Source organism: Brassica rapa, chromosome A10 (genome assembly GCF_000309985.2).
Source record: "Brassica rapa cultivar Chiifu-401-42 chromosome A10, CAAS_Brap_v3.01, whole genome shotgun sequence".
In the NCBI taxonomy this organism is placed as follows: Eukaryota; Viridiplantae; Streptophyta; class Magnoliopsida; order Brassicales; family Brassicaceae; genus Brassica; species Brassica rapa.
The window spans coordinates 9,321,068-9,339,721 of NC_024804.2; the positions used below are offsets into that span (position 1 = coordinate 9,321,068).

Consider the following 18,654-nt stretch of genomic DNA (forward strand, 5'->3'; position numbering starts at 1 on the left):
CATTATTAATGTATTTCATTATTTCCTTAAATAAAATTACGGAATTGCCTAATGTGGTTAAAGTATATATATGACAATTAATGATTTTGAATAATAAAGATTTGATAAAAATTAGTGTATATTCTATCATATTTGTTTAATTTTAAACTATTAAATAAATTAAACAACCACAATAACCATATAATAAAAAATTTAGATTTTTCTATATACGTTATATTTTGAATTTTGAAAAATGATTATAAATTACTAAAACTGTTAAAAGTTTCACATTGAAATGATTACAAAATTATATAAGTAAAAAGTATAATTTAATTAATTATTAATATTTATATATATATATATATATATATATATCGTTTTAAATTAAACTATAAACCATATAAAATACATAAATCTTTTAGTTTCAAAATTTACTTTGAACAATTTTTTGGTAAAAGTTTTGAACAAACATTGACAACTTATTTTTTTATTTTATAAATTATTAAAACTATTAATCTCACAATGAAAATTTTGTTGTTAGTAATTTAAATCTTTTGCTATAAAATATACAAATGATCAAAAACACTATATGAGTAGAAATCATCATTTAATAGACATTAATATTAAAAATATACTAAAATATACTATGTATGTTAGTATCATTTAAATTTAATTACATATCCTATCAAATATTAAAAAAAAATTGGATTAATAAAATTGATTTATATGTTCACACTAATTTAATTATATATTTAATAGTTACTGACTTTTAATTATTCAAATATATATTTATTATTTCATAATATGTAAAAATATTTAATACATAAAATAATTTTTATATATAATGTTCATCCCGCGCAAGGCGCGGATCTAGTTGAGTGTATTTCAGAAGTGCATTTAATGATATGAATCTCTCAAATCTCGAAGAGAATGTTTTCTGGTCGTGTATTGATGATAACATGAGGTATAATTAATAACACTGATAAGACATAAGTGTCTCCTAGGTTTAGAGAGGGTTTATTAATTACGGATTTATGAGACAGAAAGTTTTATACTAGCTTTGATCTTTCTTTTCTTGTCAGCAAATATCCATATAATTATCGGTTTACCAACCAATTAGGATAATAAAGTTTACAACTTGTTGACAAGAAAAAAAGTTTACAACTTTCCGTAGACAAAATCACGTAAACAAATCTTATTTTTACGACTTAATCAATCAGCTTTTAAATTTAAACAGCGTAGAATGCATATAGGCGTAAAAGAAAGATCTTTAGTTTGTTGGCCAAAAAGAAAAAGAAAACATCTTTAGTCTATTACATGATTTTTGTTTTTGACTAAATATTTTCTATTTCATGTTTGGATGTTTTGAAACGAATTATCACACTGAACTAAGGGAAGATAATTTATCGTAATACATATACAAATATAAAATTTTAAATTCTATTATGAAGTAATGTTCAGAATTGCGCTAGCTGTAATTAGTAGGGGTGTCAAAATGAGTTAAAGCTTATGATTTTGAGCTGGTTCAGCTCAACTCGATTTTTCATGAGCATGATCTTTCTTTTTATAGTTCATTTAGTAAGTGAACTTAATGATCGAATTTAAATTGATCATGAGTTATATGAACGATCTTTAATGAACATGAACTAACTCATGAGCTTTGTCATTTTTATACATTATATATGTGTGTGTGTGTATAGATGACTTATATTTTTCTTATGGATAGTTTCTATATTAATCATAGTTATCTTTTAAAATTAAAATGTAAAACCAAAAAGTTTTAAATATAAATAAAAAAATGTATAAGAATATTGATATCAATCTTTATATCCTATATCTTTAGAATTAAAATGTAAAACAAAATATTTCTAAGACTTTCACGCGGAATATATATTTTTATGATTTGAATAGATGAAGACTTTGAAGATGAATCATTTCAAGCCTCTTATGTGAAATAGATTTTTGGATCAATAAAGTAGCTTTTATTTAATTAACTATTAGGTTTTGTTTTTATTCAGTATTTAATATTAATGTTTGGATTTTTAACATTTAAATTTTAATTATATTATGAAATTATGTTATTCTATATTTTATTTTATAATTACTTTCTATTTTTTTATTTTAAGTTAGATCGCGAGTTAGTTCATCTAACTCATGATCTAGATGATCTGAGTGCGAGTTTACACATGAAATCTCATATAATAAATGAGCTGAGCGAACTAGCTCTTGAAAGATCCGAGCTCCGTAAGAATTGAGTTGAGTTGAGCGAGGTAGCTTTTTTTGACATCCCTAGTAATAAGTACTGTTTGATTTAAGCATAGCCCAAAATTAATAAATCGGAAATTAAGCCTAGTAATAAGTACGATGCTAATTTAATGGTGGAAGGTGTGCTTCTCTCAGACTCTGAGCTTCTTGATGAGGATTGGGAGGAAGGTGAGTTACCGGAGTTTATGGTGGAGGCAGAGGAAATGCTTCCTGTTACAGGGTTGACTGAGCAAAGCGACACTGAGATCATTGCGAACAACCCTGGTGCTATGGAAGAACCTGGTGCAAAAGCGACAAAGAAAAAAGGTTTAAAGACAGGGGCTTTCGGTGGAGCTACCAAGAAGCGTCTTGTTCAGAACCTCCTCTCTTCCCGAAAGAGCAAGATGTCAAAGGCGCCAGTGAAGAACGGAGAGAAAGGTAATAGAGAGGGTAAGAAGGCTGGAAGTAAGCCTTGAGTTCTTTTGGAGTGGTGTTAGCGCTCTAGCTCTTTATTTTAGCTTTAAATAATGTCGGATTACTTTATAAAATCCAGGGGTTTTAAGTTGGTTTTTGTTCGTTTTGTTTCTTGGTTGAAGCTGATTTGCTATCAGTTAGGGCCTTTGTTTGACCTTAAATGTAGGGTCTCTGATTGTTTCCATGTTATGAATAAGATGATCGAATTATGGTTTTTTTCATGCGGGATCCTTTTGGTTCAGTCTGAGTGGATGGAGTTTGGTACAAAGTTGTGATCACAAGGATCTATGCAGGATATTTATGGGCTTGTGGTCACTATGGTTGGTTTGTTCTCGGTGTGTTGGTTTGGATTGGTTGTCGGCGAGTCATTGTGAGCTGCAGTGCAGTGGTATAACTTGGATCAAGTGGACTGAGGCAAGAGATAGTTGCTATCTTTGGTTAGATAACTACTGTCTTTTTACTATATGTTTGTTTGGATATAAATATTCTGCCTGTAGCTGTTTGGTTGTTTATCTATTTCAAGTGCGGAGATGGGGTTTGGTGGAAGTAGAGATGTCAGCCCAACCCGTGACCCGCGGGTTCGGCCCATGTAAACCCATCACGGGGCGGGCTTGGACAAGTCGTTTGATGTCCAGGAATTTGCGGGTTTAGCGGGTCTAACCCAAGCGGGTTTGCGGGTGGCCGGGTCATAACCCGTCACGGGTTAGCGGGTTCGCGGGTTGTCCGCAAATTAATGGGTCAGTTCTTCGTCTTCTCTTACTAGATGCATCAAACCGATTCCAACTTTGATCGCCTTCAACAGATTTCATGTTTGAGCTATTGCATGCAAGAGATTCGATAAGATCAGTGATTGCAAGCCTTCGATGGAGATTACGTCCGTCTCCTGCAGAGATTAGAGAGTTAGTGTTTCCTCTGCCTTATTCTTCCCTCACAAGCTTTAAATTGTCAAGCCTTCGATGGAGACTATGTCTTCTTCAACGCTCGCTCATAGCAGGTTCATCTTTCTTAGACAATAATTCCTTAAGTTTGAGTTATTTTTCCTTGATCATTAATTTTTTTTCTTTTATTTTTCAGACTTTTTGCTCAACAAATACCACCGGATGAGCTTTATTCTGCTATTGTTGTTCTGTTACTGAATACAATATCAAGGTAATAAGTTCTGATACAAGCGATTCATATTTGGGCAATTCTTATTCAAAACACTTTGATAACCTGCGATGGTTACTCTTGCCTTAACTGTGGGTGTTTGTGGTGCAAGAGCTGCTACTCTGAATATGACACAGAGGATAGTCAGGAAGGCATTAAGAAGCTTTGAAGAGAATGTGATGGTGAGGTTTATGAGTTGAGATGTCTCATAAAGTCTAGAATTTTCTTGCATAGAGTCTGTGCATCTTCATGAGATTACAGAGTGTTGGCAATTCATTGAAAAGAAAAACTGTAGCTCCAGTTTCAGAACTTACTCGGGTACATACACTTTCTTTCTTGAAACTTTGTTCAATAGTTCAAGATTTTGATTATGGTTATGGTTGGAGCTAGTTAAACTGTTGCAAAGTGAAAGATTATCTTTGTTTTCTTCTATTGAGTTAGAGATCTTTTATTTATTTTCTTTTTTTTTTGGGTTCTGCAGCTCTTATTGACCGAGACTGGAGACGATCTGGTTGTTTTATTTAGAAAAATGAAATGGATATAGGTGATGCCCTTCTTGTCAGTGAGCTTGTTGAGCATTTCTTTAAGGTCAACCATCCATACTTCTACCTCACGTACCAGGTTACAACTTTGATTTTACTCACAGTGATGATTCTTAGTTATTGGCTTGTATAGATTTTGGTGATCATGTTAGAATAAGTTTGCTTTGGCTTGGTTCTTAGTAAGAATTTTTTCTGAATGTAAAGTTTTTGTAATAATTTATATACGATGTCTAGCTATTATAAATATGAATTCAATACTTCTAGTCTTGATTCTCTTGAAACTTGAAAGCTTCTGTAGTTCTGTCGTAACTAGAGGTTGGACTGATTAGTATTTACTAATGTCTAATGATTAATAAATTAATGAATCATTAATTCATTAATTAACTAAAAACCTAAATGTCTGCCGCCTTTTTTTTAACCTAATAGTTACGTAACCACTAACCACGTTTCCTGAAGTCTAAATGCTTCTTGGTCTTCATTATAGTTAGCTAACTCATTTTGGTTCAAATATGTAGAGGAAGATGAAGAATATGTTGATGATGAGACATTACCATCCTTTGAATCCATTATCGATGAAGAAGATGACGCTTGAGGAGAATCGTTTTATTAGTGTTTCAGTTTAGCTTGTTGGTTTTCATATTTCCATTTAAAATTTTAAGTTTGTTCACTGGAATTTATTTGGTGTTGCTTTTGAACTACTACAGTTTGTTGCTTTCATGTTCTTTACGTTGATTTATTGGATTTATGTTTAGAGAACTAACATGTTTTTTAACCTGCAAATCAAATGTTATAAGGAGAATAAACAGGTGCGCTTCTTTCTTACGAGTTGACAAAATTTAGACTTTGTCTTCTGAAATAAGCATGTGCGTTAGGTGGACTGAGTCCACGTGAGAATATGTGTAGTTTTTTTCTGAGTTTGAATTTTTCCTACCTCACGTAGGAAACACAAAAGCACAATTATAAATTAACCAAGATAGATATGAGCAAAGGTCAAAACAGAGACCCTATTAGTATTAGTATTATTAGACATTGAACAAAGGTCATAATACGTTTTCTTTTGTAGGTAACCCGCGGGTCGACCCGCAAAAAAAGTAAACTAAGCTGGACGGGCTTGGACAAGACATTTCTGGCCGCAACCCGCCACGGGCCAACCCGCACGGGCTGATGAACTGACTGAACCGCTGCGGGTCTGTCCATATGGACGCGGGTCAACCCGTTTGACAACTCTAGGTGGAAGCCACGTTCCTTGTAATGGTATTGATATGTGTACTAATACCTAGCCTTTCATTATGGGAGTTTTGTTTACGTTTGATAGGTGGATGGTTGCGTTATGGGTGTTGGTGTTATTATTGTGGCGTTAGTGTATGGAGATTGTGTTTTTCATGGAGCATTTGTTTGGTAATTGGTACGAATGGTTTATGGAATTGTCTTTTATGGTGTATTTGGAATCGTGTTATGAGATTCGATGTCATTGTGGATAAAAAAGGAAACGATGAGATTTGGGTATATAAATGAATTTTATTGGTTTTGTCTTCTTTGGTATAGTAGACAGATTCTTGTTTTTTCAAATGTGGATAAATGAAAATCTTGAGTTGGAATTGCCAAGGTCTTGGTAGTCATTGAACCATTAGTTATTTGAGGGAAATTTGGTCTAAACATAAACCAAATTTTATTTTTCTCTCTGAAACAAAGCAATAATTTGATTTTGTCCAGTCTTTTCAATTTCATTTTGGTTATTCCCATCTTCACACAGTTGATCCTCAAGGAAGAATGGAGGTTTAGCTCTTTACTATGATTCAACTTTAAAGGTCAACATCATTTCTTCGAGTAATAGAATTATAGATGTGGCGACAGAATATAAAGGCAAGCGTATCTTTTTGTCATTTGTGTATGGAGAACCAAATCAAGGTCTTAGAGATCAGGTTTGGAAGAGGCTTACAAGGATGGGTATTATCACGGATGAACCATGGTTTATTATTATGGATTTAAATAAAATTACGGGGAACCATGAAAAAGTAGGGGGACCTCTTCGTCATGCGGATTATTTTATTTCGTTTAATAACATGATTCAAAATTGTGGTTTGATGGAGTTTCCGAGTCTAGGCAATACTCTCTCCTGGAGGGGACGAAGAGCGGGGCATGTGGTTAGATGCCGTCTTGATCGAGCACTGGGGAATAATGAGTGGCATAACTTGTTCCCATGCTCCTTTGTAGAATATCTGGGGATGGTATGGTCAGATCATAAACCAATTGTGGTAACCATCGATGATAAAGTTCTTAAATTTTGTCGGCAGTTTCGGTTTGATAGGAGATGGATTGGAAAAGATGGTTTGATGGAATATATAGAGCAAGGTTGGGCGTTGAATAGAGGTGGACAGAGGGGAGGAATAGTTGATAAAATTCATAACTGTCGTCATGAGATATCGGCATGGCAGAAGGATAAACCACCATATGGGAAGGAAGAAATAAGTACTTTACAGAAAGACTTGAGGATGTCCAGAATGATATGACAAAGTCGCATGAAGAAGTGGTGGAGGTTTCCCGTAAATTGAAAGAGGCCTATACAGATGAGGAACTTTATTGGGAGGAAAAGAGTAGAAATACATGGCATATATATGAAGATAGGAACACTAAATTTTATCACGCTTTAACTAAGCAACGACAGATTCAGAATATAATAAGCGGGTTGTACAATGAGGAGGGGGTCAAATACTGCATGGATTTGTTTCATTCTACCTCGCCGTCTGACTTTGATGGTTTTTTAGAGGAGGTACCGGAGTTGGTAACTATGGATCAAAACCGGAAATTAACGGCTTTGGCAATGGAGGAGGAAGTGAGAGTGACACTATTTATGATTTATCCTGAAAAGGCGCCGGGTCCAGACTGTATGACTGCTATATTTTATCAACAGTCTTGGTCGGTAATTAAACTTGATGTGGTTAATATGGTAAATGATTTTTTACGCCCTGAGAATTTTGATGATAGACTTAATTTGACGAATATTTGTCTAATTCCTAAGACTGTTCGGCCAAATCGGATGACGGAGTTGCGGCCAATTAGTCTATGTAATGTAGCCTACAAAATTATTTCAAAGGAAATGTGCCAGCGATTGAAAGGATTACTTCCAAACCTGATTTCAGAGATGCAATCTGCTTTTGTTTCGGGAAGATTAATTTCGGATAATATTCTCATTGCTCAGGAGATGTTTCATGGATTAAGAAATAATAATGCATGTAAGGAGAAATCTATGGCTATTAAGACGGATATGAGTAAAGCTTATAATAGGGTAGAATGGTCTTTTATGGAACGACTTATGCTGAAAATGGGATTCTGTTCGATTTGGGAATGTGTAGTCTAGCGGTCTTTTTCCCTAGTTCTTAACCTTCGGAACTCGAGTAAGTAGTAACACACGTATTGCCATTTTTTGGATTATGTTTAATGAAAACAAATTTACGATTTCTTCTTCTTCTTCTTCTTCTTCTTCTTCTTCTTCTTCTTCTTCTTCTTCTTCTTCTTCTTCTTCTTCTTCTTCTTCTTCTTCTTCTTCTTCTTCTTCTTCTTCTTCTTCTTCTTCTTCTTCTTCTTCTTCTTCTGTAAATTTTTTGTTCCTGTGCAACTTGTATTCTAATATATTTTCTATCGGTTGAAATTTTGTTATGTATATTAAGAATGATATTTATATTTAATAAATATATAAAATTAAATATTTTCTTAATCTGTGTACCAAGTCTAAAATAATAATTAAAATGAAACAGAAGGATAATGATTTAGCACTTCAAATTATGATTTTCCAAGCCTTTTCATTTAACTAGATATAATTGAAATTTTAAAGTCACACATATAAATTAATAAAAATAAATTTAAAAAAAAAATCAAAATAAAAATATCAATACGTATTCACCTAACCACAAATCAACCAATAACTAAATAAAATGCATAATATGAATAGTTATATAGCAAAAGAAAAATTAGTATATTTTTACAATGAAAATTAAAGACGTCATCTAATTTGAAACTAAGTTATTTTTTTCTAAAACATCAAATATTAGTTCCCTCTCTGTTTTGTTCTCTTTACTCTATTTTTCTCATTACTTGTGCTGTTTGTCTTAACACAAGCTTTAGTTTGTTTTAGAAAAAGAAAACATGAGCTTTGGTTTATTCTCTTGCCTTTGTTGTAATTTAAAGACATAAACACTTTTGAAGAGAAAAGAGAGAACTCGTTAGGGTTAGATGTCTACATTGTTACTTTCTTACATGAAAAATAAAGTGATCTATTTTATCTCTACCAGAAAAGAAATGTGTGAGAGTAAACAGAGAGAGTAAGTTTTTGTAAGTTGAAATATAAATACAAAAAACAGAGAGAGTGCAGAAACAGAGTGTTAATTGAACAAGAGAACACAACAACAAAAAACAGAAGTTCGCCGTGTAACCTAATACAACGGATATTATTATAGGATATAATGTAACATGTACAGTTAATATCAATGCTGGCTTCTGATGGCAAGACTCCAGTCCGGTTTGATGGTCTGGCTCTCCGGTAGTGAAGAACGGTGACTGTGGTGATAAGATGCAGCATCTCCGAGTCGTCTCTTCCTCCATGCACTAACGTATTAAAATTATGTAAAAAGAAAGGAGGAACGAAAGAAAAGAAGAATGAGATCAAACGGAAAGAGAGGAAGGAAGAGAAGTACAACAACAAAATCATCTAATCACCCTTGACAAAAGTGGTGCGGCTAGGTTAGCGTAGTGAGGGAGATGTTTACATTATATATATAAAAATGTTGCACGGTTTGACAAAAGAAAAGAAGAGGTTTCTAATTTATTGTAATTAAATAAAACCAAACTAGTTTGGATCAAAAAAATTGAATAAACTCAACCATGAATTAGAAAAGAAAAAACCAGTCACTACAGTTTTCATTAATTTATTTAAAGTTCTATAAGTCCTAATTTTATTAAGGTTTCATAATGGTTTTTTACAATTATTACACCACCTTATAAGTTTACATAATATATCTTATAATTTTAAGGTTTCTCTTATTTGGCTAGCCACATTATTTTGGAAAACATACATCATATTTTTTTACAAATTTGATGATTCTAAAATATGTTAGACATAGATTGATAGAACTCGTTAAGATAAACATATAAACAACGGGTCAAACTATATATCAAACCATACATATTATACTTGTATAACTGATACAGTTATGTTTTATTTACCAGAAAAGTGATACTGGTATAACTGGTATAATTATTCAGTTTCTGAAAATTTATATATATTCCATTAGGTATTCTATATGAAAAATAATCAAATGGCCAAATTGGTAAGTGCTAAGATATGTTTCTTATTATTTTTCATGATTTTTTGTTTTGTTTGTTTTTTTATTCTTACACCATCACATAAATTTGTATCATTTACCTTATACTCTTAAGGTTGTTAACTTGTTTGTCCACATAATTTTTGGAAAACATACATGAAATGTATTTTTTACGAAATTGATGATTTCATTATAACCGAGCACATGCATATAAACATAAATAAGTGGTACCACTGAGGTAACTGTATTTATTATGTGGTACAACTAATATTTTAAATGTGCATCACGTTTTAAATTAATGTTAGTGTAATGAATGTTTTTAAGAGTTTAATATGATGTTGATATAAGTTAAATCATGAAATTGCTAAAGTAGTGGGTTATAGAAGATGGTACAACTGGTACAACTCATATAATTAAACATATAACTCATATACTAGACATGTAATACTGGTTTAACTAGTACAAGTTCATATTATATACCATACATGTAATACTAGTACTACTGGTTCAATTTCTTCTTTATAGAAATTTTAAAATTCCATTTGATTTTTCATACAAAGAAAACAATGACCAAATGGGTGTGTGTTTATAACTATTTTATTTTATTTTTTGTTTGGCAATTAGTGTTCCCCTTATACTTTATAGGTTTGTTTACTTGTTTGTCCAGTATATTTTTTAAAAACATACACCGAATGAATTTTAACCAAATTAATGATTCGGTGGCCAAATTGGTAGGTGTTTAAAATGGTCTCTTCTAACTATTTTATATTTTAATAAATATATTTTTGACAATTATTACACCATCACATAAGTATTCATGTTCTTACTTATATTTTAAAGGTTTGTTACATGTCCAATATGTTTTAGAAAAACATACATTGAATGCATTTTAACAAAATCAATTATTCCATTATATGTAATATCAGATAGGTACAACTCATACATATTATTTCTAGTGGGGTACAACTATATTTGACAGTTTCACTGTCTAAATACAACTATGTACAAAATTGTACAACCCAAACATGGTATAAATTTACACACAATTGTATAATTTAATTTAAAAATTGATACAACTATGTGTTATTACGTTTGAATTGTTTATCACGTTTTAATTGTGTATTATGTTTTAAACATGATAATTGTATCATTCATTTATTATTCTCGACCTCCTTTTCGGCATGGTACAGGCAACAAAAATTATTCTCGTGCTATGGAAGCGAGAAGTCTACCATCTAATATTAAAACAACTCAAGTACTGTTGTACTTAGACTAGTTATACTACTATATATTATCATAGTTAAACCAGTTGTACCAGTGAAACTAATATTAATATAATTAAACTAGTAATACTACTTATACCACTCATTTGCAGAGAAAATATAACATTGTCATGGTTTTTATATCATCATTTACAATATGCTTTTTCGAATCCTCCTTTACTGAAACATTTTCCGGCTCCGTAGCTGTTCTTAAAGTTTCAAGAGAACAAAAGTTAAAAATGCATTTTTTTGAAAATAGTATAACTAATGTAACTAGTACAGCTACTAAAACAAAATAGTTCCATACTAAATTTTACAACTAGTACAATGAATAATAGTTGTGGTAGATAAGTTTCACATACTACACAACGAATAATAATTGTGGTGGCTGAGGTTTCAGAGCCGAACCATCTTTTCAAGGCTTGCATTTTGTGACTCTGGGATGCCTCCATTGGTGGTCTCGAAGGCGGCAGCTCTACGGTCTGGTCTTAGACACGCCAACTTTGGTGAAGTCTCGTTCAGATTTTTTTCTGCCACTTTTGTCCACCGAAATGTGAAGTTCCACTTCACATGTCGACTGTACAACTAGTACAACTAGTATTTCTTGTTAAGTAATAAAGTTGCATAGCTAGTACAACGGTACAACTAGTATAACTACTAAAAGAAATTTAAATATTTAAAAGATTAAATGGATTTGGGCCAGGTTTTAGGTATATGGTTTTTGATCCAAATTTAGGTGGTTGGACTGGTAAATAAGTTAAAAATGTTAAGTATAAAGAATATTTTACCAATTTTTGTATTAAATTTAATTAAAAAAGAAATTCATAAAACAATGAGTCCATATTAGATATTTTGGAGTCCATGCTAGCATTTGATCCACTTTTTATCTATCGTTATTTCGAGAATGAGTCGAGTCATACTTTGTTTCCTAGAAAGGACATAGTAACTCATGTTCTTTCATGTCCTTACTATTAAGGGATCCATCATCTCAAATTAGTTCTTGCAAGTTTTCCTATTTAAAGTACTGAAAACAAGAAGAAGAGGTAGACATAACCACTCAAAGAAAATCTCGTGTCATTGTTATGTTCTAATAGCTTTCGACAGGGATCACATCATACTTTCAAATCAAGAGAAATCCATAAGATCTTTTCTTGCCAAAGTAGAAGAATGCTCGTGTCCCAAATAATAATAATTAGGTAATGACCCGAGACATGCTCGGGATGAAATATATATACAAAATGTTTTTTACAGAAAAACAGTGAATAAAATGCAAAAAAATGAAACTTATATAATTTGTGTAATTTTATACTTACAAAATTATTGTATTTTGAAAATGAAACTTACACACATGACAATATATGTGATTAGCATTTAAGAAATGAGAAATTTCATACACCATTTATTAACTGGTTTCTATATGTATTACCAATTAGGAATCTGATATGAAAATACATTTAAACTAATATATTTTGATAAATGATATAATGAATAGAGGGTGGATGGCATATGTTGTAATTTTTCTAATAAATAAAAAGTTGTTTAAAATGTAGTGTGAAATGTCTTACGGTGTAGACACATAAACATAATGACAAACTTGTTAATGATACATAAAATCAAGGTTTTTTTAAATGCTTCTCTTTTAATAATAAGGGGATCATGTATAGCATATACATAGCTTTGAAATATTTCGTTAACAAAATGGAAATTGTCTCCCTCCTCTCTCTCGTATTTTTGAGATGGAGTCGATCAAAATAACAAGGATATGGATGAGCCTTGTCATCTTCAATCATCCTCGTCGTCCAGATCAAGTACCATCTTCAATTTTCTTCTGCTAAGCGGACTTTGAGTGAGTGAAGCACCACCAGCTTCAGAGTCATCACCGGAATCTGCTAACTCATCATCCTCCAGCTCATGATCTGAAAAAAGATTTTGATCTTCTGGAGATGAAGCAGATGGGCCATTCTCGCTGATGTGAACATCTGTATCTGATTCTCTACTGTGCCCGGTGATATAGTCGTGACCATTGTCCTCTTCTTTGCTAGTGGCAATCACATCTGGACTTGTTTCATTCCTATTCACAAAAAGACTTGAGTTTAATTATGAGACATCTCTCGAAATCAATCAATCTCAGACGTTAATTTTGTCAATAAACCAGATAACAGACAAAACAAGTGGGTACTGTTACCTCTCTGTTTTGTCTTCAGAACCTTCTGGAGAAATCTCATTGCTTGGTCTTGTGTGCTTCTCAAGTTTTCGTCTTGTCATGCTCTTCCTACAAAAGACAACTCACAAGTGTTAATTTGCATCGTTCAAAAGACCCAAGTTCAATCTTCATGAGAGTCATCTTGTTATAACATATAGTTAACCTTTTCTTGAATGCTAGTAAGGTTTCGTTATCGGATTCATCAGCTGAAGAATCATCATGGTCATCTTGCAGCTTCATGCCAGCTTCTGACTTCTTACCACGAGGGAGACGCAGCCCAAGTTGCTTTAATTTACGTGAAACTTGGCCAGTGGTATATGTGTTCTCAGACCCCAATTCATTGGCAATTAAATAACAGCAGCGCCTTTCGTCCTTAAATCTGCACATAGACAAATATTTGGAAAAAAAAAGGAGTTAATAAACCTGTTGCGCATAGAGAGTTTATGCAGAGGAGGCGAAGTTTGACCACTCACTTCTCGTATAATTCCTTAATAAGTGTTTCTTGTTCTTTGCTAAAGGAACTCACTCTTTTTCTGCTGTTTCTGTTTCAAAAACAGAAGATAAAAGTCAGTTAAGAGAAAAATAATGTATAAGGTTTGGAAATTCTGTAAACTTTTAGGAGATACTCACGAAGGTTGCTGATCTGATGCTGCCTCTACGTGATTTGGATCATCATTTCCATTACTGCCTTTACTTGCTTCCATAGAGTTCGCACCACGCCGAAGTCTTTTCCTTGTTTCTAGCCCTAGCTGTTTAAGCTTGTTGGTTACTTGCGCAGCAGATATTCCACCATCAGGATCCAAAGTTTCGGCAATAAGCCTGCTGCAATCTTTATCATCTTTGAACCTGCAAAAACTTTTATTTTAATCAACCAATTGAATAAACTCTTAACTACCATGGCTCACATGTAAAATTTTGAGTTTTACAACTTCCAGTCCCCTTATGAAATCCCATGGATCAATACTTATATATTTCAAAGCGAGAAATAGCAGAAACTCCACACAGTGATTTGTGTTATTTACTTGAGTAACTAACTCGACACATCGAACAAAACATACCTTTCGTATAGATCTCTAATTTTTGTCTCCATGTCAGCATCAAGAACAAGTCTTCTCTTTCTTTTAGATGGTCCTGCAGATTCATTTTCTACAATGTGATCGTCCTCACTGCAGCAAGCAAAAATCACAAACTTTGACAAATAGAAATGAACAGTTTCTTCAGCTAACAAGAAACAAGAGGTATATAAAGTAGTATCACAAGGGGAATTTTTCGAACTTTTGAAACCCTTGATCATAAGATATCACAACGTCAGCTTCATCATCCCCAAGAGCATCTGCTATGTTTCTGCGGGCCCATCCTTTGTCCGATGACGAAACATTTTCTTGAGTTCCTGAGGCCTTTTCTTGATTTCCCATTTGTTTTCTTAGATGGCCAAGTTCATGCAACATATATTCGGCATTTATGTAATGGCATTCTTTGCGACTCTTTGGGAAGAGAATTTCCACAAAAAGAAGAGGCTGTGACTTCATTTTCTTCAGCATATTTCTAACCAGATCTGTCAGGAAGGTAACTATGTTTTCATAGTCTTTACTGGGACAAGCTTTCTGCTCATCAAGGATCTTATGGAACGTTATAAGCAGTGACAGCTGGAAAAAATAACACAATAAAACAGTGAGGAAGCTGCAAAGTAATAAAAAGAAACTTACAATTTGGGGTGTGATTTAATACACTAACCTGATACAACATGGGAGACAGTTCCAGGTCTTCTGTAATCCTCCGCAAAATGCTTATTACGTGGTGATTCGTCTGTTTTGTGTTGCTTTTGTAAAACTTAAGTAACCAGCATATGTTTTGAATGATGCTGTTGTTTGCAAAAGCAGAAATAAATGTGGAAACCTTAAAATCAACTTCATCTGTTGCAGTTTGGTCTTCTCCATCAGAAGAATCGTCAGTACCGCAAGACATATCATCGACCACATGATTTGATTTAGGGCCGTGCGTTTGTAGAGTTTCATCAGCTTCAGTCCCTAAGTTTGAATCCCCTGGATTGTTGGGAGGTCCATCCTCAATAGGAACTGTAGAATCAACTACCGGTATGGTTTTGGCGGTGCTATCTTGGTTTGATGTACTTGGATGATTTTCAGACGGTTCATGCAATGTGGCCTCCTTATTTCCCATGGGTTTCTTCTTTCTTGCCTTTCTTGATTTTTTTGAAACCTGGGGCATTAAAAGCAGACATTTGGTTGAAACTTTGCATAAATACACCTTGTAATTAAGCTTTGTATATCATCTAATTAGAGTTCTATATCCAATCAGTAACATACCCTCAAAGTTCCACGCCCTTGAAGGTTTTCCATAAGGCCTACTATTATATGGATGCTTTCCATCAGATCTCCAAGTTCACTGGCAAAAAAAACAACGGTGATGTCAAGCAAGTTAATTTTACAAGTTAGGTAATCGTCAGGGACCATCACACAAGACAAAATATAAAAATGGAACTTTTCTATCAAACATTTAACAAGTCAAACAAGAAAGCATGCATGCTGTCACGATGATGTATATGTTCCAAGATTCACCGATTGTATAAATCACACTACAAGAATTGACAAATCACTGATGGTGCAAGATAAAGCATGCCCTCAAGATTCTGGAATAAGAAGAAACAGAAGCTGAGGCCATACCTTTTAGGTTGCTTGTGCATGTCAAAACTTCTCACCAGATTCAGGATGAACTGACACATCCCTTGATCAGTTTGGTCGTAAAACAACTTATAAAGCAAGATGCGAACAGTAAAAGCTTCTCTAGAGTCTTCAGGTCGCAATTTAATAACCAGATCTAACAAGCAAAGCTGCAAAAAAAAGACAAGTAAACAATGAAGAACATGAGTACCTGCTGCTAATTGCTGAATAAAATGCAGAAAAAGTCGACAATAACTTTTAACGTCTCCTATTGGTAAACCGCTCATACATGCATATATCTACAAAAACATTGAGCTACAGAAACCGTTTAGGAAAATAAATAGACATCCAGAAGCAACATTATGGTTTTAACCAGAAAGAGATCATGCATATTTTCATACCATAATTTTTACTAGAGAGCCTGCTGCAGATAGAAACTTAAAATCTTTAGTTTCCTTCAGACCATCAAATGCAGTGCGCCATTTTGAAATGACAAGCGAAAACATTCTGTCATTGATTGTTGCTGCAATCGGCGCGCAAATGTCACTCTTACAAAAGTTTCCTCCGGTATTCTGATTGGTAGAAAGTTCAGGAGTTTCTTCTGTATCCCTTGCTGGCTGAAAAAGATAATAAGCATTTTATAAACAACTATCAGGGAAAATTAAATGCGCAAAACTTAGACAAATCAAAGTGAGACAAAACCAACGTAGTTCAATTACTCACAGTGGAAGCCAGAGACTTGTGAAACTGAAAAGAAGTGACTGCCTGAGCAACCTGGAAGAATGTAACGATGTCGCTATTCTGAATGGAAGGATGCTCCTTTTCTATATCTTCACATACGGACTGCATCAAAACTAAGAGATGGTACACTGGCATCAGTATGAAGGTACTTAAAACCAAGTATAAACAAAAAGGTTGTTTCTCTATTGTGTCACATACCATTATATCCTCCTGACATAAACTGGTTGATGAAATCATGCAGCAACTTCAAAACATTGTCATTTGTCACGGGAATTGATCCATGTTCCCAGACAATCTTCTCTCTGGCTCCACCACTTATGTGAGGCTTTAGTAATGTGCTTTCCTCATTAGAAGGTATTCCCGTCAGTACAGCTTTAGTACCACCCTACAAAAAAAAAAAAAACTTATTCAGATAACACACAACTTACAGCAATCTTTTAAGAAGCATCGCGAGGAACAATACCATGGTGACTCGGGTGAATGTCCCACCAAATTGTGAATGACGCTGATTTGCATTGTTGAGTCTTGCAAGCTTTCTTTTGGCTTCCTCCGCCTCCATTAACTTCTTCAAACTTTCCACAGCAGCCTTTTTCCCTTGATCCAACTGTCAAAACAAAATGATCGACGACAGCATCAATACCAAAAGAAACTCGTTTCAATCCTGGAAACCATATAGATCCAGTTGAAAGACCGACCTTCTCAGGAGCCAGTGCAATGAGCTCCATATCTTGACCCAAGAAAATATAGTGATAGATCTCCAGCAGAAGCAGGTTGTCATGTCTCAGCAAGTTGTTGCACTCGATAGTCTGAGTGATAACAATAAATATATCCATCACATTCTCACGGGACAGGAGCTCAAGAAACTGATTCCTTAGCGACAAAAAGTAACAAGTGGATTCTCCAGCCTTCTGAAGCGGCGAAATATCATGGATAGCCAGTAGATTCCTGAACAGAGTGAGCACAAGCTGAACCAATTTCCAATCTTCCTCGTTGAATTCGTCTCTGGAAGAGCATAAAGATGAGCACCACACAGCAAGTAGTCAACGCAATAAGTTGAATTATTAACAAGAACACTTACAATTCTAAGTTCTCTAAAGGAGTTTCTAACAAAGACACAACCACTGCAACGATGTTGCTTACAGTAAAGGCAGACTTCAAACCCCATAGATACTCAATTTGCTGAGGAACATCATCTGAATCAGACTCTAACGGCATTGTGAGAAACACCAACACCTTAACTGCACAATCAAGTTACAATAACCATTTAAGAAAATTAAATCAAAACGAAGCAGAAGCAGAACAGTACCTGCGTTTAGAACTAAGCTATGTTCGTCTTGGTAATGCTCGATGATCGGAATCAAGTCTTTGGAGACTATATTCCACGCACAGACCTGCTTGAAAACCTCCCTGCTCTGAGGATCGTCCCGTCGCAGAAACCTCAGCAAGTCTTTCAGATTATCTAGCGCGCCATTCAAAATTAAAACTCATAGAGCTCAAATCAGATTCATTGGCGAGGAAAGGGAAGTAAGTAAGAGTGGATTACCGAGACAGTAGTCGCTTTTGGAGTACCCGATTCTTCTTCCATCTCCGTCTTCCTCGGGTTCGCCGAGATCGCTGCAGATGACTGATAAACCCTCCAGATCCATCTTCTTCTTCGTTTTGGTAGAGGTTCTCTCCTCCGTATCCATTTTCTCTCGACAGAAATCAAATCGCGCTATGGAATCAACCAGAGACTATAGCGAACACACAAACATTGAGCAGTGTGTATCCACTAATCTCAGTGATTTAGGGCTCTTGTGGTGGCGCGTATTGTTTCACACATTTTCCCGCTATTTTCCTATCATCAACACACCAAAGCCCACATGTCTGTATGAAAGTTAATGGGCTACAAATATAAGCCCATGGACTTAAACGGCCGAAAATGCAATCGAACCAGTACGTCGTCCTTTTAAATCCGTCCGTGTCGTTTCCTTGTTTGATTTTTCAAACCTACTTTATATGATTTGTCACTCTTCCAACACTCTCTAAACCTTTTCCACTTCGTAAGTTCTGCCGATAAATCAAATC

At 34.1% G+C, this 18,654-nt stretch overlaps 1 protein-coding gene and 1 long non-coding RNA gene across 3 annotated transcripts; one reads left to right on the forward strand and one right to left on the reverse strand.

Moving 5' to 3' along the window:
* Positions 1-758: 758 nt before the first annotated feature.
* LOC103844772 lies at positions 759-8,291 on the forward strand. Its single transcript, XR_004452897.1, has 4 exons — positions 759-3,691; positions 3,772-3,846; positions 3,956-4,161; positions 4,325-8,291. It is a non-coding gene; the product is annotated as an uncharacterized LOC103844772 (long non-coding RNA).
* Positions 8,292-12,489: 4,198 nt separating this feature from the next.
* Positions 12,490-18,502, reverse strand: LOC103844773 (protein timeless homolog). 2 transcript variants are annotated; one of them, XM_033282690.1, is made up of 18 exons: positions 18,131-18,502; positions 17,894-18,046; positions 17,666-17,786; positions 17,283-17,589; positions 17,051-17,191; positions 16,786-16,972; positions 16,570-16,700; positions 16,248-16,463; positions 15,850-16,016; positions 15,493-15,571; positions 14,903-15,385; positions 14,444-14,814; positions 14,227-14,334; positions 13,799-14,014; positions 13,642-13,710; positions 13,332-13,547; positions 13,151-13,237; positions 12,490-13,036 (listed from the first exon to the last, which is right to left on the reverse strand). In XM_033282690.1, exons 1-18 carry the CDS (start codon positions 18,273-18,275, stop codon positions 12,748-12,750), a joined length of 3,486 nt encoding a protein of 1,161 aa, XP_033138581.1. In that variant the 5' UTR covers positions 18,276-18,502; the 3' UTR covers positions 12,490-12,747. The 2 variants fall into 2 exon arrangements, with proteins under 2 accessions (XP_033138581.1, XP_009119833.1); XM_009121585.3 differs by having other exon boundaries at positions 17,666-17,825.
* Positions 18,503-18,654: the final 152 nt, after the last annotated feature.